Raw genomic sequence first — 17559 nt, forward strand, 5'->3', positions numbered from 1 at the left:
CACGAACGCAGATGTTAACTAAAGCATTATCATTATTGTATACATGAATTATCTTTCGGATTCAACGTCCAAGTAGTTTGAAATATGCATTCGTGTGCAGACTTGCTTAATAAAAAATTAAACGATTTCAAATCGGGGAAGCATTTTGAAACGAGCAAATACATTTTGGTGTTAGTAAGATTTTTTTAGCATGCTCTGCAATTCGATTTGAAAACTTACCCGGGAAGCACGTGAGCGTAGTGGCATCGCATTCCTCGTTAGGTCGGCACGGTGGACATTCGCCGACGACGGGCTCTTTGGGAATATCAACTACCTGACAGCGTCCGTTGATGCAACCTTCCTTAGCTGGGCATTCGGAATCCGTTCGACAACCGACAGCTATGTTGACAGAAAAGAACAGAAGAGAAAACAATCAATCATCTGACTAGAGTACTAGGGAGTTATTGATTAGCGCGTTAGTCATTTTATTTAGGCGTTAGTAGGTTATGTTTTAGTTGAATATGTGGACAGTGTTAGTCAAGAGAAGATACTAATTCCACATTAGTATGAACTCTGGAGAGACATTAACGCCCGTTTGATGCATTAATACTGAGCAGCATTACAAACACGAATACAATTAATAAAAATAATTACAATTAAAGCAGCAGTCCCCCACCCCCCCAAAAAAGGCGACTAGAGGGAAAGGTTTTGTGGGAGTTTTAATTCATTTTAATTTAAATAATTTTTTTTTTTTTTTTTTCGTTCGTATGTTGTTGATGCTGTGTCTTTCGGTCGTTTACCATACACCAAGACGATGGACGATTGAACGTAGAGTATTAATACCTTGAATGCATCCGTATTGTGGATTAACCACAAAGCCTGGCGGGCAGAATTTGCAGACGGCTTTGTGCTCTTCAACATAACACGGTCGGTTTTCTGGACAGGTGGAATTTTCACACGGATTGCGGCACTGGAAGTTGACACAGGCCATAGTAGGCGGACAGCCGCGATCGCGTAAGCAAATCGAAACGGAGGCCGTGCAGTCTTCGACGCATATGCAAACGGCACGGTGATCCAGCACCTGACACACCTTGTTGGACGCCGTGCATGGATTACGGCTACCGGCACACGGGTTAGTACAACGTCCCAGGACGCAAGCCAAATTACTGGCGCATTCGTCGTCCACTCGGCATTCAATCGGGTTCGGTCCGCACGCCATTTCGCCAGCTTCGTTCAGCACGAAACCGTGTTTACAGACGCAGACGGGCCGGTGTCGTCGGACTTCGCAGCGTTTGCCTTGATCGCAGGCTACGTTCTTGAAGTCGCAAGGATCTTGACACGTGCCCAGGTTGGTGTTACAAGCGTGATTGGTCGAGCATTGGTTGTCCCTGGAACACACGGCTACGACAGGTGCAGTTGATGGTCTTGGGCTCTTCGTGACCGGATTTCTTGGGGTCGTAATAACGGCAACGGGTCTCTGTGTGGTAGTGCCACACCTGGGATCTGGGCTGCACTTGAGAGTTGGCCGGCCGATGTAGCATTGCGGGCACGAGCAGCGAGCCTTGTGCAGAACAACGCTACACAGAGCATTCTGACCGCAAGCCTCTCTCAACGAGCAAGGATCTTGACATTGGCGATTGACGCAAGCCTTATCCATGGGGCAGTCGTTATCAATCGAACAGGAGCGATCTAAGGTGCCGGATCAGGAAGGGAAAGGAGGGGAGCAGATAGAACAACAGAGAGGAAAGAGAAGAGGAAGATAATGGGCACGCACAAGCACCAAAGAAATACGGTAAATATTTTTTTGTTTTGTTTTTTGTTGCTTGTAAACAAATTAGGAATACGTCGAGCAAACAGAAATAAACTGAAGAAAAATGAAAGTCGACGAAAGGTAAACTATCCTTCAACTCAACGAGAAAAGACTACGGCTAATTTAAGAGAAAATACCTAATGTCTTGTGTTATGCGATCTACTTAGTTCTACTATTTGGCTTTTCACTAAATTCGACATGCGATCAAATCTGTTAACTTGTCTGTACCTGCGCTGCATCGAACTTCAGGATTCCCTTGAAGGCCAGTTCGACACCTGCAGACGTACTGCGGGCCCTGGGCAACACAAGAAGCTCCTTCGCCGCAACCCTCTGTTCGACAATCCGTTCGCATCGAAGGTTTCTCATTGTTGCCTTCATTTGAATTAATTTAAACAATAGCATTGATTTCATTAATTCACCATCCCAAAATATAGTCGCGTTAGAAATCATTAATAAAACAAGATTTAAAAAAGAATTTGAAATTTACATTCAGTGCGAGGATTGCCGTATGGATAGTTGGGTGGGCAGTAGCAGACGGGACGAGTTCCCTCGACACGACACAAGGCATGAGTTCCACAACCGGAATCTGCGCATGGGTCTATGGTGGATGGTGCAGTGCAGAGGCAGCCTCTGACTGGGTCTCCGACACATCCAGGTGCGCAAGTGCAGGTGAAGCTACCGACATTGTCCGTGCAAATAGCGTTGGCACCGCACGGGTTGCTCAAACATTCGTTGACATCTGAATACGTCAACCATTAAATTAAACTACAATCAAACCAACAAGACATTTTTCTTGTTACTCTACCTTGTTTGCATTCGATTTGAGCGTTGCCAAAGTAACCTGGCGGGCATAGACATTGCGCCTTGTGCGAGACGGACCGACAGACAGCATTGACACCGCAAGCACCGGGTTCGAGACACGGCAAGACGCAGCGGTTATTCTTGCAGCGCTTTTCCATGTCGCAATCGCCATCGCGTTCGCATTCGTTCTTCTCGCAACTAACGGTTGGATTTCCGGAAAAGCCATTCGGGCAGAGACAAACCGCACGATGGTCAGAGATGCGACATTCCGCGCCTCGACCGCAAGGGCTTATCTGACAAGGATCTCTACACTGTCCGTTAATGCAAGCTTGCTGGACGGCGCAATCGGTATTGGCCTTGCATCCTGGCGCGCAGCTACCAATGCGACATAGTTGACCGGTTGGGCATTGGTTATCCGCCGAGCACTTGAGGCGACAACGGCCCTGGACGCAAGATTCCCCGCAGCTACATTCGTTGTTCTTTGCACAGGCTTTGGAACAGAAACCGGAAATGCAGGTTCCAGAACCGCAGTCACCATTGGCTGCGCATCTTGTCGGCGTGATGGAGCAGCCGATTTGAGGATTACCAATGGATCCGGACGGGCATGTGCACTGAGCTACGTGATTGATGACTTCGCACACAGCGCAATTGCCACACACGTTCGGAACTCGACAAGGATCTGTTTTTATCAATTCATCAAGTCATTTCCTCAATACAAAATTGTTTATACCAAACAAGAGCGAAAAGAGAGAATGCCTACCTGTGCATTTGTTATTGATACAAGCCTGGCTTGCCGGGCAAGTGGCGTCGTTTCGACAACCGACGACGCAAACGCGATCAAGACAGACATGACCCCGATCGCAGAAGCTGTCGCTGTTACAAACGGGGCTACAAGCGCCATTGATGCATCGAGAATCCGACAAGCATCCTTGATCACTATTTCAACAGAACAATTAACAATGCAGGAAAGAAATTCAGTTTTGAATTGAATTTACCTGGTGCACCCTGGTCGACACATTCCTCCGATGCATTTCTGGTTGGCCAAACAATCGGTTGTTCCTGTGCACGTGGATGGGGGATAGCGACAAGCCACTTTGGCGTTTCCTATCAATCCTTCAAGGCAAGTGCACTGGGCACGGTGGTTCGTTCCGAGACACTTGGCATTGGTACCGCAAGCAGCCGGTGAGGCGCAAACGGACACGCATTGAGCATTGAGACAGGCGTGGGTCATCGGGCAATCTGGATCAGTTCGGCAACCAGTTTTGCAGCTTCCCATAGAGCAAATCTCGCCACTGGAACAGTCAGTATCCTGTCGGCAGACGGGCACGCACATTCCTTGGCCGCAGCGCTCGTTAACCAGACACTGGGAATCGGCCGAGCAAAGTGGACGGCAAACCGAGTTCTGACAAGTAAAACCGGCAGCGCAACTTTTGGTTCCAGTGCAAGGTGTGGGTTCTCGGACACAAGCCTGTCGATCCAAATTAATTCAGTTTAAGATGTCATCCACATTGATAACAGATTAGGTGTTTTTTTTTTAAGCATACCGTGTTGGGAGTAGGATAGGCCAAGAAACCGGCTGGGCATGTGCATTGTGCTCGTTGATTTACGACGTTACACAAAGCGTTTGGTCCTAAAAAAAAGAAAAAATAACAAAAAACAATAATCAATACAAGTTTGTTTAAATTCATTTGACATGTAAGATCAATCCTTACCGCAAACTGCCTCGGAGCTGCACGGGTTCTTGCATCGACTTTCAATACAAGCTGCAAAGATAAACAATTAATTTTTTAAAAAATGTGTTCCATATTTTGAATTTAGAAAAAATCGTACCTTCGTCAGCTGCACAATCGCTATTCTGGTGGCAGCCAACAATGCACATGTTGTTGAGGCAAATGTGGCTAAGGAAGCAATCATTGTCCACGCGGCAGGTCAGCATACACTGGCCGCCAACGCATTTTTCGTTCATTGCGCATTTGGAGTCGTTGGTGCAAGCTGGAACACAACGGCCGTCATTGCATCTGTTTCCGGTACCGCATTCTGCATCACGAGTACAAGCAACTGGAACACGAATGCATTCAGTTTTCGGTGTTCCAGTGAAGCCGGCAGAGCACGAACAAACAGCTTCGTGATTGACTGGACGACATTGGGCGTTCATACCGCAGGCGCCATCCAGCGAACAAGGGTTAACACACTGTCCGCGGACACACGCCTCACCATCTTGGCATTCTTTGTTGGACTGGCAGGCCGGCTTGCAAATTCCGCCGTAGCAGAAAGTATTGGGTGGACAATCCGGCTGGGCTTTGCAGCTTACTGGTTTGCGAACGCAGCCGACAGTTTTGTCAGCCGGATTTCCTTCGAAACCTTGTCGACAAACACACGCGGCCTTGTGATTAGCCGGAAGGCAATCGGCATTCGGTCCGCAAGAGTATCCGGCACAGACATCTTGGCATTTCGGCTGTCCTTTTTCTCGACCGCAAACGGCTGATGGCGGGCAGTCCTGATTTTGTCTGCATTCCACGGGCTGTTGGCATCCTTCGCTGTAGGGTTCTCCTACTGTTCCAGTCGGGCAAATACATTTATAAGAGCCTCGAGTATTTTCGCACCGGGCTCCAGCCGCGCAAGGTGTTTGAGAGCAGTAATCTATGGGCGTACATCCGGTCAGAACGTTGCCAGTGTAACCAGGTTGACACTTGCAGACGGACTGGTGTTTCTCCGAGAAGCAGAGCGTGTTCTTGCCGCAAAGGTTCTCGACCATGCAGGCGATTTTGCATCGGTTATCGTGGCAACGTTTGTCAGCTGAGCAGTCCTCGTTCTTGGTACATTCGATCTTGAGACAGCCAATTTTATCATCCTGGGGATTTCCAAAATAGCCCTCTTTGCAACTGCAGACGGCCTGGCGATTGACTGCCTTACAGACGGCATTGCGACCACAGAGAACGGATCCATCGCATGGATTGCGACATTCGGCTTTGCCGTTGCTGGATTTTAGGCAACTTTCTCCGTCGCCGCATTCTTCATTGCTACGACAGCGCACCTCCTGGACGCAGACGCTGTTGTAACAGACCTGGCCGTCGGTGCATTCCGTGCTCTTCGTGCATGCTGGACGACATTTGCCTTCGATGCAGTGCTGAGATGGCAGGCAGTCACGACTACTTTGACAACGAGAGACGCAGACGCCACCCGTGCAAGTTTGCGACGTCGGGCACTGGGATTCGGAAGCGCAAAGGACTAGCGCAACGCAACCTTGGTAGGGGCTTCCAGTAAATCCAGATTTACATTCACAAACAGCTCCTGTTATGACCGAGAAATCATTTTTAAATCGGAAAATACCTGCCGAAATATAAATTTAACTAATTAGCGAAGTACTACTTACGGTGGTTGACGGCCGTACAATCGCTGTTGGATCCGCAAGCGTTGGAAGCAGCGCAAGCATCAACACACTTGTTGTTGACGCAGGCTTCTTTCTGTGAACAATCCGATCCGTCGACACACTGTAGCGTGTAGCATTCTATTTTTTTGTTTGTTTTCGAGTAAAAAAAAAAAAAACAAGTTGTGTTAAAGTACCGCTTACTATTTAATGGTTTGCTTGTTTAGATTTCATTACCAGTTTTCGGGTCGCCAGTGGTTTGGAACGGGCAGCGACAGACTGGTAAGTGGTTTTCAGTCACACAATCCGATCCTTTACCACAAGCACCTGCTAATCCGCAAGGGTCTTTACAGGTACCGGAGATGCAAGAGGCCGTCAATGGGCAATCGGAATCGACGACACAGTGACCTGGTCTCTTACAACCGGCCTTGTACGGTTCTCCCACTAAACCTGTTGATAATAAAACGTGTTAATTAACAAACAGCCTTAGCCATTGAAACCCACTTTTTTGTTAACTTACCATCTGGGCAGACGCACTGGAAGTTGCCAGGCATGTTACGACTAGACAATTAGCATGGGAACGAGGAAAAAAAAAAAATGAATGGATCGTTATAAATCATTTCCATGACTGATGGGTTATTTTTAAAAAATATATATAGGCGTTACCAGGTGGCAGTCGGATGGCACGGATTTGAGCTGCATTCATCAACATCGACACACTTGTTGTCTTGAGTAGGTCGGAATCCGGAGGCGCATTGGCAGACGGCTTTACGGTTCTTGACTTGACACAGTCCGTTGTAACATTCCATAGAATCGCACGGATTGATGCATTTGAACGACTGCTTGTCGCAAGTGCGATCTTGCGGACAATCTTCGTTCTCGATACAATCAACGCGGAAGCAGCCTACTTTCAAATCGTTAGGATTGCCTCGGGTAGTTGGCGGGCAGGTGCACGACGGCTGATGATCAACGACTGTACAGAGGGCGTTACGACCGCAGGGCGAAGTCGTGCAGGGGTCGGCGCAAGCTTTGGTGCCGCCTTGACGGACAAGACAAGCCAGATGGTCTGCACACGCGGAGCTGGCTTCACATTCGTTGGCTGCGACGCAAGCTTCGCTGTAGCCATCGCCAACGGTTCCAGGTCGGCAAGAGCAGCGGAAAGATCCGAGCGTGTTGGTACATTGAGCGGTCGCGTGACATGGTCGGTTCAGGCATTCGTCAACATCGACGCAAACTCCGTTGGTTCCGGCAGCGTAGCCAGGAGCGCAACGGCATTGGCTGTTTCGACAGACTTGACTATTGGAGCAATCGGTATCTGAACGACATCCTGGTCTGCATCCACCGTCGATACACACTTCGCCAGACATGCAGTTGTTGTCGCTGTAACAGATCTTGACGCATTGGCCGGACAAGCAACGCTCTCCGCCCACGCAAGTGCTGGGGGCACCTTCACGGCAAGTCGGATAACATCGGCCGGACTGGCAAGTATGACCAGCTGGACAAGCCGTTCCAGATTGGCAGTAGACCGGATTGCGCATGCAACCCTGCTGGGCGGTGGGTCCTCCCATAAATCCGTCGGGGCAAGCGCATTGCGCTGAGCGGTCGATGACTCGACAGAGGGCGTTGGTACCGCACACCCCTTCGCGTTGACAAGGATTTTCGCATCGGTGATTCAAACAGGCCTGATTGATGGGGCAGTCGGTATCGGCACGGCAGCCTGCTTTGCAGTAGCTTCCGACGCACGCCTGTCCGTTGGGGCATTGACCGTGGCTCAGACAGGGCAGTTGGCACATGCTGGACACGCAACGCTCGCCTTGGGCGCAATCATATTCGTTTCGGCACACTGCTTTGCATTGGCCACCCATACAAGGACTACCAGTTGGGCAATCGCCATCTGAACGGCAACTCTGGGGCTGACGGACACATCCGCGGTCGGCTGTCGGATTCGGATTGAAACGTGGCGGGCAGGAGCACGAAGGTTTGTGGTTGATGACTCGGCAGGCCGCGTTTGGTCCGCAGAAAGAGTCGCATGGATCGACGCAGCGGCCGTCCAGGCAAGAAGCTTCTGATGGGCAGTCAGTATTGCCATTGGGGCAAGTTCCATTAGCACGGCATCCGGTCCTGTAGGCATCTCCAACTTTGTCTAACGGGCAAGAGCAAATTACTCTTCCAGCAGATGTGGAGCTGCAAATTCAATCGAAATGAATAAATTATAATTTGCACAAAACATAAAAGAGCTTCTGAATTCAAGTACCAGATGGCAGTAGCGTGACAAGGTTGAGAGACGCAAAGGTCAGCTGGAACGCATTCGATTTCAGGTCGGGGGTTAGGTACCAATCCTACCGGGCAAGAACACATGGCCATGTGGTTCTCTGCCAGGCAGATGGCGTTCTTGCCGCAACTGTTTTGAACGCAAACGGGTTTGCAAGTGTACGTGGCGCGATCGCATGACTTTGTTCCGGAACAGTCGCTATTGGCCAAACATTCAACTTTGCGACAACCTTCCGGCCCGGATGGATTGCCAGCATAAAGGCCGGTGGTCGGACAGGCGCATTTGGCAGCATGATTATTGGCCACGCATACGGCTCCCGATCCGCAACGAACCGTAGGACAGATGGCAACGCAGCGGCGGAGGCCGTTGCTGTCCGGTTTGCAAACTTCCACTTCGCTACATTGGGCATCCATCTGGCATTGATCTTTGGGCACAGGACGGCAGCCGTTACGGTCGTTGGGGTTACCAGTGAATCCAGCCCGGCAAACGCATTGGCCGACATGGTTAGCAGCTCGGCAGTCGGAATTGGCGGAGCAAGTGTAACCCACGCAGACGGCAGTACATTTCCGCACTCCCAAAACGTCCTGACGACAAACGGAATCGGATTTACAGTCCGCGTTTGTGACGCAATCCGGAACTGCAGAAATAGAAATTAAGTTTAGCAATCAAATTTTTCAAACATTTCTCAACACGTTTGAGACTTACGCCCTGGTTTTTCGCAAGATCCGGTGGCGGGGTTGCGTACGAAATTCGATAAACATTCGCAGTGGGCTTTGCCGGCCTTGATGACGCAAGACTCGCTCTGAGCGCAGGTAAAAGATTTGCAAGGGTCGACGCATTGGCGGATACCGTCAATGTCTTTGCCACAAATAGCGTCACCCGGGCAGTCGTCGTCTCTTCCGCACTTGTCGTCGGCAGGTTCCTGTTGGCAACCGACGTTGGCATTGCCCGTGAATCCGTCACGACAGATGCAAGAAGCCCGGTGAGTGTCGGCTACGCAAACGGCGTTGGGTCCGCACTGCTCGCGGGAGCACGCGTCCACGCAACGACGAAGGCCGCCATTTGTGATGGACTGATCAACGGGAAGGCAAACTTCTCGGCTGGCGCAGTCAAGATCGTTTCGACAAGATGGAACGGTGCACAGACCTCCAGCGCTGGCGGAGTAACCAGGAAGGCATACGCACTGGCCGTTTCGACAACCAGCATTCGGTCCACAACTAACAGACGAGCATGGATCGGCGACAGATGGCTGGACGGGCGGTTCGATACTGATGGGCATGCACATCATGAACGGATTGCCAGAGAATCCTTCCTGACATTGGCAATCGTAGCTTCCGGGTGTATTGAGACAAACGGCATTGGCTCCGCAAGCGTTACCCATACATTCGTTCACATCTAATCCATACGAACAAATTTTTCATTAGTCAATTTAGAAAAACATCCAAAATTGGTTCGTAATTAAAAAAAAAAAAAAAAAAAAAGAACTGACCTTCGCAAGCCACGTAAGGGTTGCCCTGGTAACCAACTGGGCAGACACAATCGACTCGATTGACTCCTTGACGACATTGAGCATTGACACCGCATTTGGTTGCGTCACAGGTCTTCTCCTGAGCGCCGCACGATTCGTACGGATTGCCCGACGTACCGGGGTTGCAAACGCATCGATTAGGTTGGCCGTATTCGCAGTGAGAGTTGCGACCGCAAGGTGGCTGACAGATAGGCGGGATGACTGGAGGAACGCAGAGCAAATCCGCTTTGCCGATGAAATAGGGCAAACAGACGCACTGGTTGGTGGCCTTGTCGCAACGAGCTCCAACTCCGCACGTGATGCCTTCGCAGCGCTCCTTGCAGCGTCCGGAAACGCAGACTTGAGGGTCCTGACAAGGTAATGAAGCGGAACAGACATCCGGCAAGCAGGAACCCCCTGGAAAGGGGTTGCCGTTGTAGCCGTCGAGACAGGCGCATGTGGTCGACGTTCCCGTAGGGCCAGTGGAGGAAACGACGCACTGGGCGTTCTCCCCGCACAGGATGTCGTGGCACAGGGAAATGCAAGCGCCTGTTTGACTGTCTTCTTTGAAACCGGGCAAGCAGCGGCACCAAGCGGCGTGCTCTTCCGGCTCGCAGTAGGCGTTCGCTCCGCAAGGCAGAGCTTGGCACGGGTTAACGCAACCGCCCTGGATGCAGGCCAGCTGTCCGTCACATTCATCGTCGGCTTGGCATTCAGATCGAGCTTCTCCGCGACATCCCTCCTGTAAATTGAATTCGAAAACAGTTTTGCGTTTAGAAAATCAATTCGATCAGATGTGCAATACATTTAACGAGAGACGGGCAAAAGCGTGTCCGTCTTGCCACCTAGACGGCGTCGAACTGTCGCTATTGCTCGTCACAGTAAGTCTAGATAAACGAATTCATTTGTGCCAACATTTTTGTTGGCCTCGTTGACGAGCCGTCCATGACGGGCCGTCTTTTATCTCTTTCTAGATCGTTTCACGTTTTCACACGCTCTAAAAACGAAACAAACTAATTGGTGTGACATACCTGATAGGCGTCGCCTTGTTGTCCGTTGGGGCAGTGACATTTAAAGCCGCCGTTCTCATTGATGCACAAAGCTCCTGGACCGCATGGGTTGTCTCGGCACTCGTCGATGTCGCTACAACCGACGCTTGGGTTGCCAGTGTGTCCAGGCTCGCACATGCATTTAGGCGGATCGGACGGAGTGCATTTGCTATTGACTCCGCACGCGTGGCGTTCGCAGGGACTTTTGCATTTATTGCCGTCTTCCGTGTCGGTGTAGTAAGGCGGTGGGCAAATGCATTCTCCAGGCTGGACGCAGCGTTCGTTGGTGTCGCACTCAGTGTCGGAGACGCAGCGGACTTGGCTGGGAGCGCAAACGCCCTTGTAAGGATCGCCGGTGAAATTGGCAGGGCATTGGCAGTCGAAACGTCCAGGCCGGTTGTAACAATCAGCTCCGAAACCGCAGGCGGATTGACCGTTGATTCCTTCTTGGCATTCGTTGACGTCTTCACACGAGCCGTCAGGTTTGGCGCGATAACCGGCCGGGCAGGCACAGTAACTTACTCCGCCCGTCACCGTGATGCATTCGGCTCCTGCTGGGCAGGTTTGTTTGCCTCCGGCGCAGTCGGCAAGCAAACAAGCTCCTCCGACGATGCGATAAGGTGGTTGACAACGGCACTCGATGCTGTCGCACAGGTCGCAGCTCTGGAACGGATTGCCATCGTAGCCTTTAGGGCAGGAACAGTCGTAACTTCCAGGCAAGTTCTTACAAACGGCCCGGAAACCACAGGCCGGTTTGTCTGGTGGAGATTCAAGACACTCGTTGACGTCCCGGCAGAGTTCCGTTGTTTGATCACGAATCCAGCCCCTGGAACAGACGCAAACGCCGCCATTGTCCGATGGAACGCAAACTTCGCCGCTTGGACAGGGAAGAATGCTGCATCCAGGTGGTGCTGTCGCTTTTTCGATACAGCCCGTCTTGTACGGCTCGCCTTCGAATCCACTGGGACATTCGCAGACGAATCGGCCAGGTTCATTACGACAAACAGCTCCCTGGGCGCAAGGTTTTTGACCGGCAGAACACTCGTCGATATCGACGCATCCACCGTTGACTCCACCGGTGAAACCAGACGAGCACATGCATTTGGCAACGTCGTTGATCAACATACATTCCTGATTGGCTGAACAGCGGACACCCTCACAAGGATCTACAACAAACGGGTCAATTACAAATTTTGGAACAACCACAAGAATGAAGTTAATAAAAAAAAAAAAAAAAACTTACGTCTGCAATCTTTGCCGATGTTTGGTTCGGGGCATAAACATTCTTTGGTCGGATCGCAAACGGAATTGCCTGGACAATCGTCATCGATGGCGCATCGCATCAGAGAAACACATTTGGTGCGAGCATCCGGCTCCGGAGCTGTTCCTTCCGGACATCGGCATTCATGGGAACCGGGAATGTTTACACAAACCGCTCCCGTGCCACAAACACCGGGACGTTGACACTCGTCGATATCTAGAAATGTACAAGATGCTCATTATTGAACCGGTTGAGATAACACATCGTTACGTGTATCAATTTTTTTGTTTTTTTTTGTTTAAGTAAAGGGCACAAAATGAAAGGGAAAACTTGAATGTTCAAATTTTGAATTTCTTCGAAGCTACAACGTGAAATCAGCCATTCAAAATCGAACAGCGAGTCGTTTCTAATTCGTGACTCGTTATAAAATGCCTAAGGTTACGCGAGGTAACAATGATTTATTAGTATAATAGGGCATTCGAATAGGAATTCAAATGTACATTTCGCCGTGCCGTGTGATAGCCGAAAATGTTGAAAAAAAAAAAAAAAGGATAAAGCGGAAATATTATTCCCCTTTATTATCTATTGTTTTGTCTTGTCTTCATTCTTACCGAAGCATCTGGTGGATGGTTCGCCGGAAAAGCCTGGCGGGCACTGGCAACTGAAGCTACCCGGTGTATTGCTGCAAATCGCTCCTTCTCCGCAACGACTCAAAAGGCCCTGGGCGAGGTCGCATTCATCGATATCTGAGAGAATTTAAACAAACAAAAGCAAACATTTTCTTATTTTAAAATTCATAACGTTACAAATGTTACGGTCATCGCCTGAACTATCCCAACCATCTTTTAAAAAAAAAACAAAAAAAACTGGATAGCTGTATGGAAAAACCGCACGCTAATGACCGGCAAGTGGCCATTGGGTCTTTATTTGTTTTCTTCTTTTGTATCTGATGAATTTTTTTAAAAGAAGAGGCCAACGTACCCTGACATCCGGCGGCGATATTGGCCGGATCGTAGGTCCAACCTTCGTCGCAAACGCAGAAAGCTTCTTCGTCTTGGGTTTTGCAAGTCGCATGAGCACCGCATTTTACATCTTCGCATGGAGCTGGAAGGCATCGTCGATCGAAAACATGAATAGAAATACAAAGAATATTCAACATTCGATTAGCTATTGGTAAAAAAAAACCAGAGTTTGTTTTGTTCATCATTTTCCAATCATTCCAATTGAAACTGACATGTCGATTGAAAACCAAAAAAAAATAAAAATAAAAAATGAAACCGTCCGACTAATGAATGCCAGTTGTCTTTAGTCACGAACCAAACCTCGTGACATTTTACTCTCTCCTACACCAGCGCTGCGTTCACTCTCATTTTTTTGTTTCTCAAACATCCCTCAAAGCTCGTCATTAAAGGAAAGTTTCTTGTTTACCTTTGCAGGGTGTAGTTGGCGGCTTGCCGACAAAACCTGCCTCGCATTCGCAACGATGGCTGCCGGCGAGATTAGTGCAGACGGAATTAGGTCCGCAAGGGGCCTTGGTACATTCGTCGATATCAACGCAAGTGGCGCCCAATGGCTGGAAGCCATTACGGCAGAAACATTGGCCGTCCAGGCATTCCGCATTATTGACACAATCGAAATTTCCCTTGCAGATGGTCCCCACATCCACCTATGAAATTCAACAAGAAAAAAAAACAATCGACCATTAGAATCCATGTGATATCAGCCCAAAAAGAGAAACTGAAAGAGGATGGCGGTTGTATAACTTTCGAAAGACAAAAAAAAAAAATATATATATCTCTGAAATAAAGACAGAGATCGATGATTCCTTCGAAAACGTGTCGGTTAACAGTAAGACGGGAAATGCCACGTCACGGGAGGCCGCCCCCCAACCCCTTAAAAAAAACAGCTCAACAAGAATTATAAATTTTTTTTAACCTCATTTCCCTAGTGCGATCAATCCGCTATGCAATCGCCAAGCTATTAGGATACAATGCAAGTCTCGAGATAGAAACACGTAACGGGTGTTTGACAGCTTGACAGACGAGTTAAACAACAATAAAGCTCCGCGATGTGTTTTTGATGAGTGAATAAGAATCTAAAGAAAATGGGAAAATCCTTCATCACCTGTTCGCACGCAACGTCCGGTGTAGGTTGGCCGGCATATCCTTGAGGGCAGCGACAATTGTAACCGGGCACCGTGTTCTCGCAGATGGCCTGTTTACCACACGGACTTGCCAGCACGGCACACTCGTCAATGTCTAAAGAAAGTAACACACACATCGTCATTCATCTTAACCGAAAAAGAAAAAAAAACTCTCGGTCTAGTGTTATGACATTTATGGGCTATACGCTTCCATGGTCGTAACGGATGGCCTACATACCTGAACATCCTCGGTACGGGTCTCCAGTGAAGTCTTCGACGCAAGAACAGCTGAAACTGCCGATAGTGTCTGTACAGGTCGCATTGGCGCCACACGGTTTACTCAGGCACTCGTTAATGTCTGAATAGCCAGGGTGAAACACGTAGAGAAAAAAGGGAAAGTTTTAGCACAACGTAACCGCTTATCTAACATACCGAGTATTAGTTCAATCCACACAAGCAACGAACGATTATTATGGATGGTTTAAGGGTACATTTAAAAGAGAGCAAAGCCATAAAAGAAGACTAACTGTTGCAAGACAGGCGGGGATCGCCTTGAAAGCCAACCGGGCAAAAGCACTTGAAAGAGCCGGGAAGATTAGAGCACAGGGCGCCGCGTCCGCAAATCCCAGTTGCCGTAACGCACTCGTTAATATCTAACCCAACAAAAAAAAGCCGAAGGCGAAGAGGTTTCGTTGGGTTTTTTTTTTAAATTTCGGTTAGTTAAAAGCTCGTTAGTAATCAGATAAGCGGCATGTTCAATAATTTTTTTTTTTTTTTTTTAGATTGAAAAGATTTAAAACAATAATAGCTGATGGGCTTTAAAACATGCGGATTTCCGAAAGCCAGAAAATGATCATCAGATTAGAATACGAAGGAGTTAACGAACTCCGCAGCGTACGGAGTCTGTAATTACATTAGCCATAAATAGAGAGGGGAAATAAAAGATGGTGGTAAAGCCGTGACCGATTTGCTAAATCATGGCGCAGCGTTTCAATGCGTGATGATGATCACCATCATTTGAGTTGTTAAGTGGGAAAAGACGATGAGAAAGAACGAAAGAAAAATGTTCAAGAACCTTGACAGGCAATTTTAGGGTCGCCCTTGAATCCAGGCGGGCACTGGCATTTAAAAGATCCGGGCAGATTGTCGCAGATGGCGCTTCTTCCGCAAACGGGAGTCGCCTTGACGCCGGGTGGCGGCGGTGCGCACTCGTCGACGTCAACGCATGCCACTTTGGGGTCACCGGTGAAACCGGGCGGGCAAGTGCATGTGTAACCGCCGTCCGTGTTCGTGCAGAGGCTTCCGGTGCCGCAAGCGTTGCCAATTTCACATTCATCGATATCGGCGCACTGATCGTGTTCAAATAGCGTTTTAATTCATTGACATTTTGAAATGGGAAACAATTTGGCCAAAAATGTGAATCTTACGCCATCGTAAGGGTTGCCTCCGTAGCCGTTAGGGCAAGCGCAGGTGTAGTTGCCTGGGGTATTCTGACAAAGGGCATTAAGGCCGCATGATCCAGGATTTTGGCACTCGTCAATGTCTGTTTCGTTTCGAGATATAAGAATAAAAACAAAACAAAAACGTTTGAATGTAAGAAGAAAGAAATAAACACACAGACTTGCATAATAAATAATGAAGACCTCAATTTCAATTGAAACGGCAAAACAGGAAAAAAGACACAAAACTTGTCCGCGCTCTTATTTTTATCGTTGAATCCAATAGGAAAAAAAAAAAGACGTTCTACAATGAGGCTTACCCAGACATTGTTTCTCTCCATCGCCCTGGAAACCGGGTTTGCACTTGCACGAATAATGGGCCGGCAGGTTGCAGCACTCGGCGTTCTCCACGCATTTAGCCGCCAGTTCCGGATTCTTGCATTCGTCGATATCTAAAGAAGCGCATCAAAAAGAGGGAAACAAAACATTAATTTTAAACAATGATCGATCATTTCATCGTATGCAAATTTTCACTTGCAATTTTCGGGAAAAATATACATATATATATATTAAAATAAAGTTTAGATTCTGCTGGTAAGGAATCCGGCTTCGTCCGGAATGTACACCCCTATCATGTAGATCAAACGAACCCGGATAAAACCAGCTGGATCTTACATATTTGTCAGCCTTTTTGTGTGTTTTATTTCGATTTTTTTTTTTCTCGATTATTCTCCATGGTGTCAGACTTTCACATACGGAACTAGCACGCGCAAGCTCTTTATTTCTATACAGACACACGGGACACGAAAAAGGCAGAAGAGAGGAAGAAAAGGACGGGAACACCTATATAACACACATACATGAAAAGAAAGAGAGAGAGAGAGAGAGAGAGGTGAAGAGAGTAGGAATAATGGAGAGAGGGGCTCTCAGACGTAGGGCGTTATGTAGAAAGTGGGTCAACACCGAGCCTTCTTTTGCACCATATATGGTTCTCCATTTTTTTTTTTTTTTTCCTATTTCTTTTTGTGGCTTGGCTTTTTGAACGCTCGTAGTGGAATATTTTCTCCAGACTTTCAAGAAAAAAAAAAAAACAATTTAAAATTCGAGTGTCCGTCTCGGAGAGAGTTCTGTGGCTTTCTATGGCGTTATCTTTATTACAGAATGGACGCATTCAACAAATTTCCGTTTAAAAATCATCAGCGGAAAAAAGTGAGTAGACACTTAAAATAAAAAAAGCCTCGAAAAACAAATTTACTCTTTTCTTCAGGAACTGGACACACGCACCAAAGTCCTTCGCCTCAATTCGACCAGCCTACGTCCGGAATTCTTTTTTTTTTTTTTCCGTTTTGGCGTGGAGACCTTCAAACGGAGGCGTTGTTAACACGGGTCCATTTTGAAACTGTACTACGTTAGATCATTTTCCGATACAAAAGAAAACAGAATTTTTCACATTTTTCGTTTGTGTGACTTTCGTCTTGAGCGATTGCTTTTAAAGAAAGGGGAGAAGAAGAAAAAAAATTGTGGAGTAACGCCCATTCATTCGTCGCACGTACCGCATTAACTTTAGGACGCCACGTCATGCGAGACGAGAATACTAATGGATAACGAAAAAATTAAGGTCACCTATTTCATCAACCTTTTTTTTTTTGCCAAATTCACGCCAAAATGGAAAGTGTTCTGCGAAAATTGCTTAATTAAAATAAAAATTCCGAATCATGGGGGGGTTGCAAAAAAAAAATAGGTTGGCCAAAAAACGAAGCGGAAAAACCTTGAGGTACTTTCTTGAGCAATACTTAATTTAATCCAACCCGTATTGAATGTCAACATGTCAACAAAGAAAAAGAACTTTTATTTTAGAGGAGATCAAGTTGGCCGAACGGGGAAAAAACAAACGAGTCGAATGTGGAATGACCAAACAGTTTGAAGAATTC

At 47.9% G+C, this 17559-nt stretch overlaps 1 protein-coding gene across 1 annotated transcript in view; it reads right to left on the bottom strand.

Annotated features, from left to right (window-relative positions):
* LOC116931033 overlaps positions 1 to 17559 on the bottom strand; it is a 66038-nt gene that overhangs the window by 36981 nt on the left and 11498 nt on the right. Inside the window, 27 exon segments of the mRNA XM_045179209.1 lie at positions 220 to 378; positions 823 to 1668; positions 2018 to 2161; positions 2277 to 2528; positions 2595 to 3269; positions 3351 to 3526; positions 3586 to 4058; positions 4135 to 4220; positions 4303 to 4353; positions 4421 to 5881; positions 5964 to 6098; positions 6195 to 6407; positions 6478 to 6518; positions 6624 to 8141; positions 8212 to 8866; positions 8935 to 9624; positions 9719 to 10478; positions 10768 to 11951; positions 12029 to 12262; positions 12658 to 12792; positions 13028 to 13150; positions 13475 to 13712; positions 14171 to 14304; positions 14428 to 14547; positions 15265 to 15538; positions 15617 to 15732; positions 15949 to 16080. Of these exon segments, the coding sequence (XP_045035144.1) occupies positions 220 to 378; positions 823 to 1668; positions 2018 to 2161; positions 2277 to 2528; positions 2595 to 3269; positions 3351 to 3526; positions 3586 to 4058; positions 4135 to 4220; positions 4303 to 4353; positions 4421 to 5881; positions 5964 to 6098; positions 6195 to 6407; positions 6478 to 6518; positions 6624 to 8141; positions 8212 to 8866; positions 8935 to 9624; positions 9719 to 10478; positions 10768 to 11951; positions 12029 to 12262; positions 12658 to 12792; positions 13028 to 13150; positions 13475 to 13712; positions 14171 to 14304; positions 14428 to 14547; positions 15265 to 15538; positions 15617 to 15732; positions 15949 to 16080 (11025 nt within the window).

The sequence above is a fragment of the Daphnia magna genome, linkage group LG9, assembly GCF_020631705.1.
Source record: "Daphnia magna isolate NIES linkage group LG9, ASM2063170v1.1, whole genome shotgun sequence".
Lineage (NCBI taxonomy): Eukaryota > Metazoa > Arthropoda > Branchiopoda > Diplostraca > Daphniidae > Daphnia > Daphnia magna.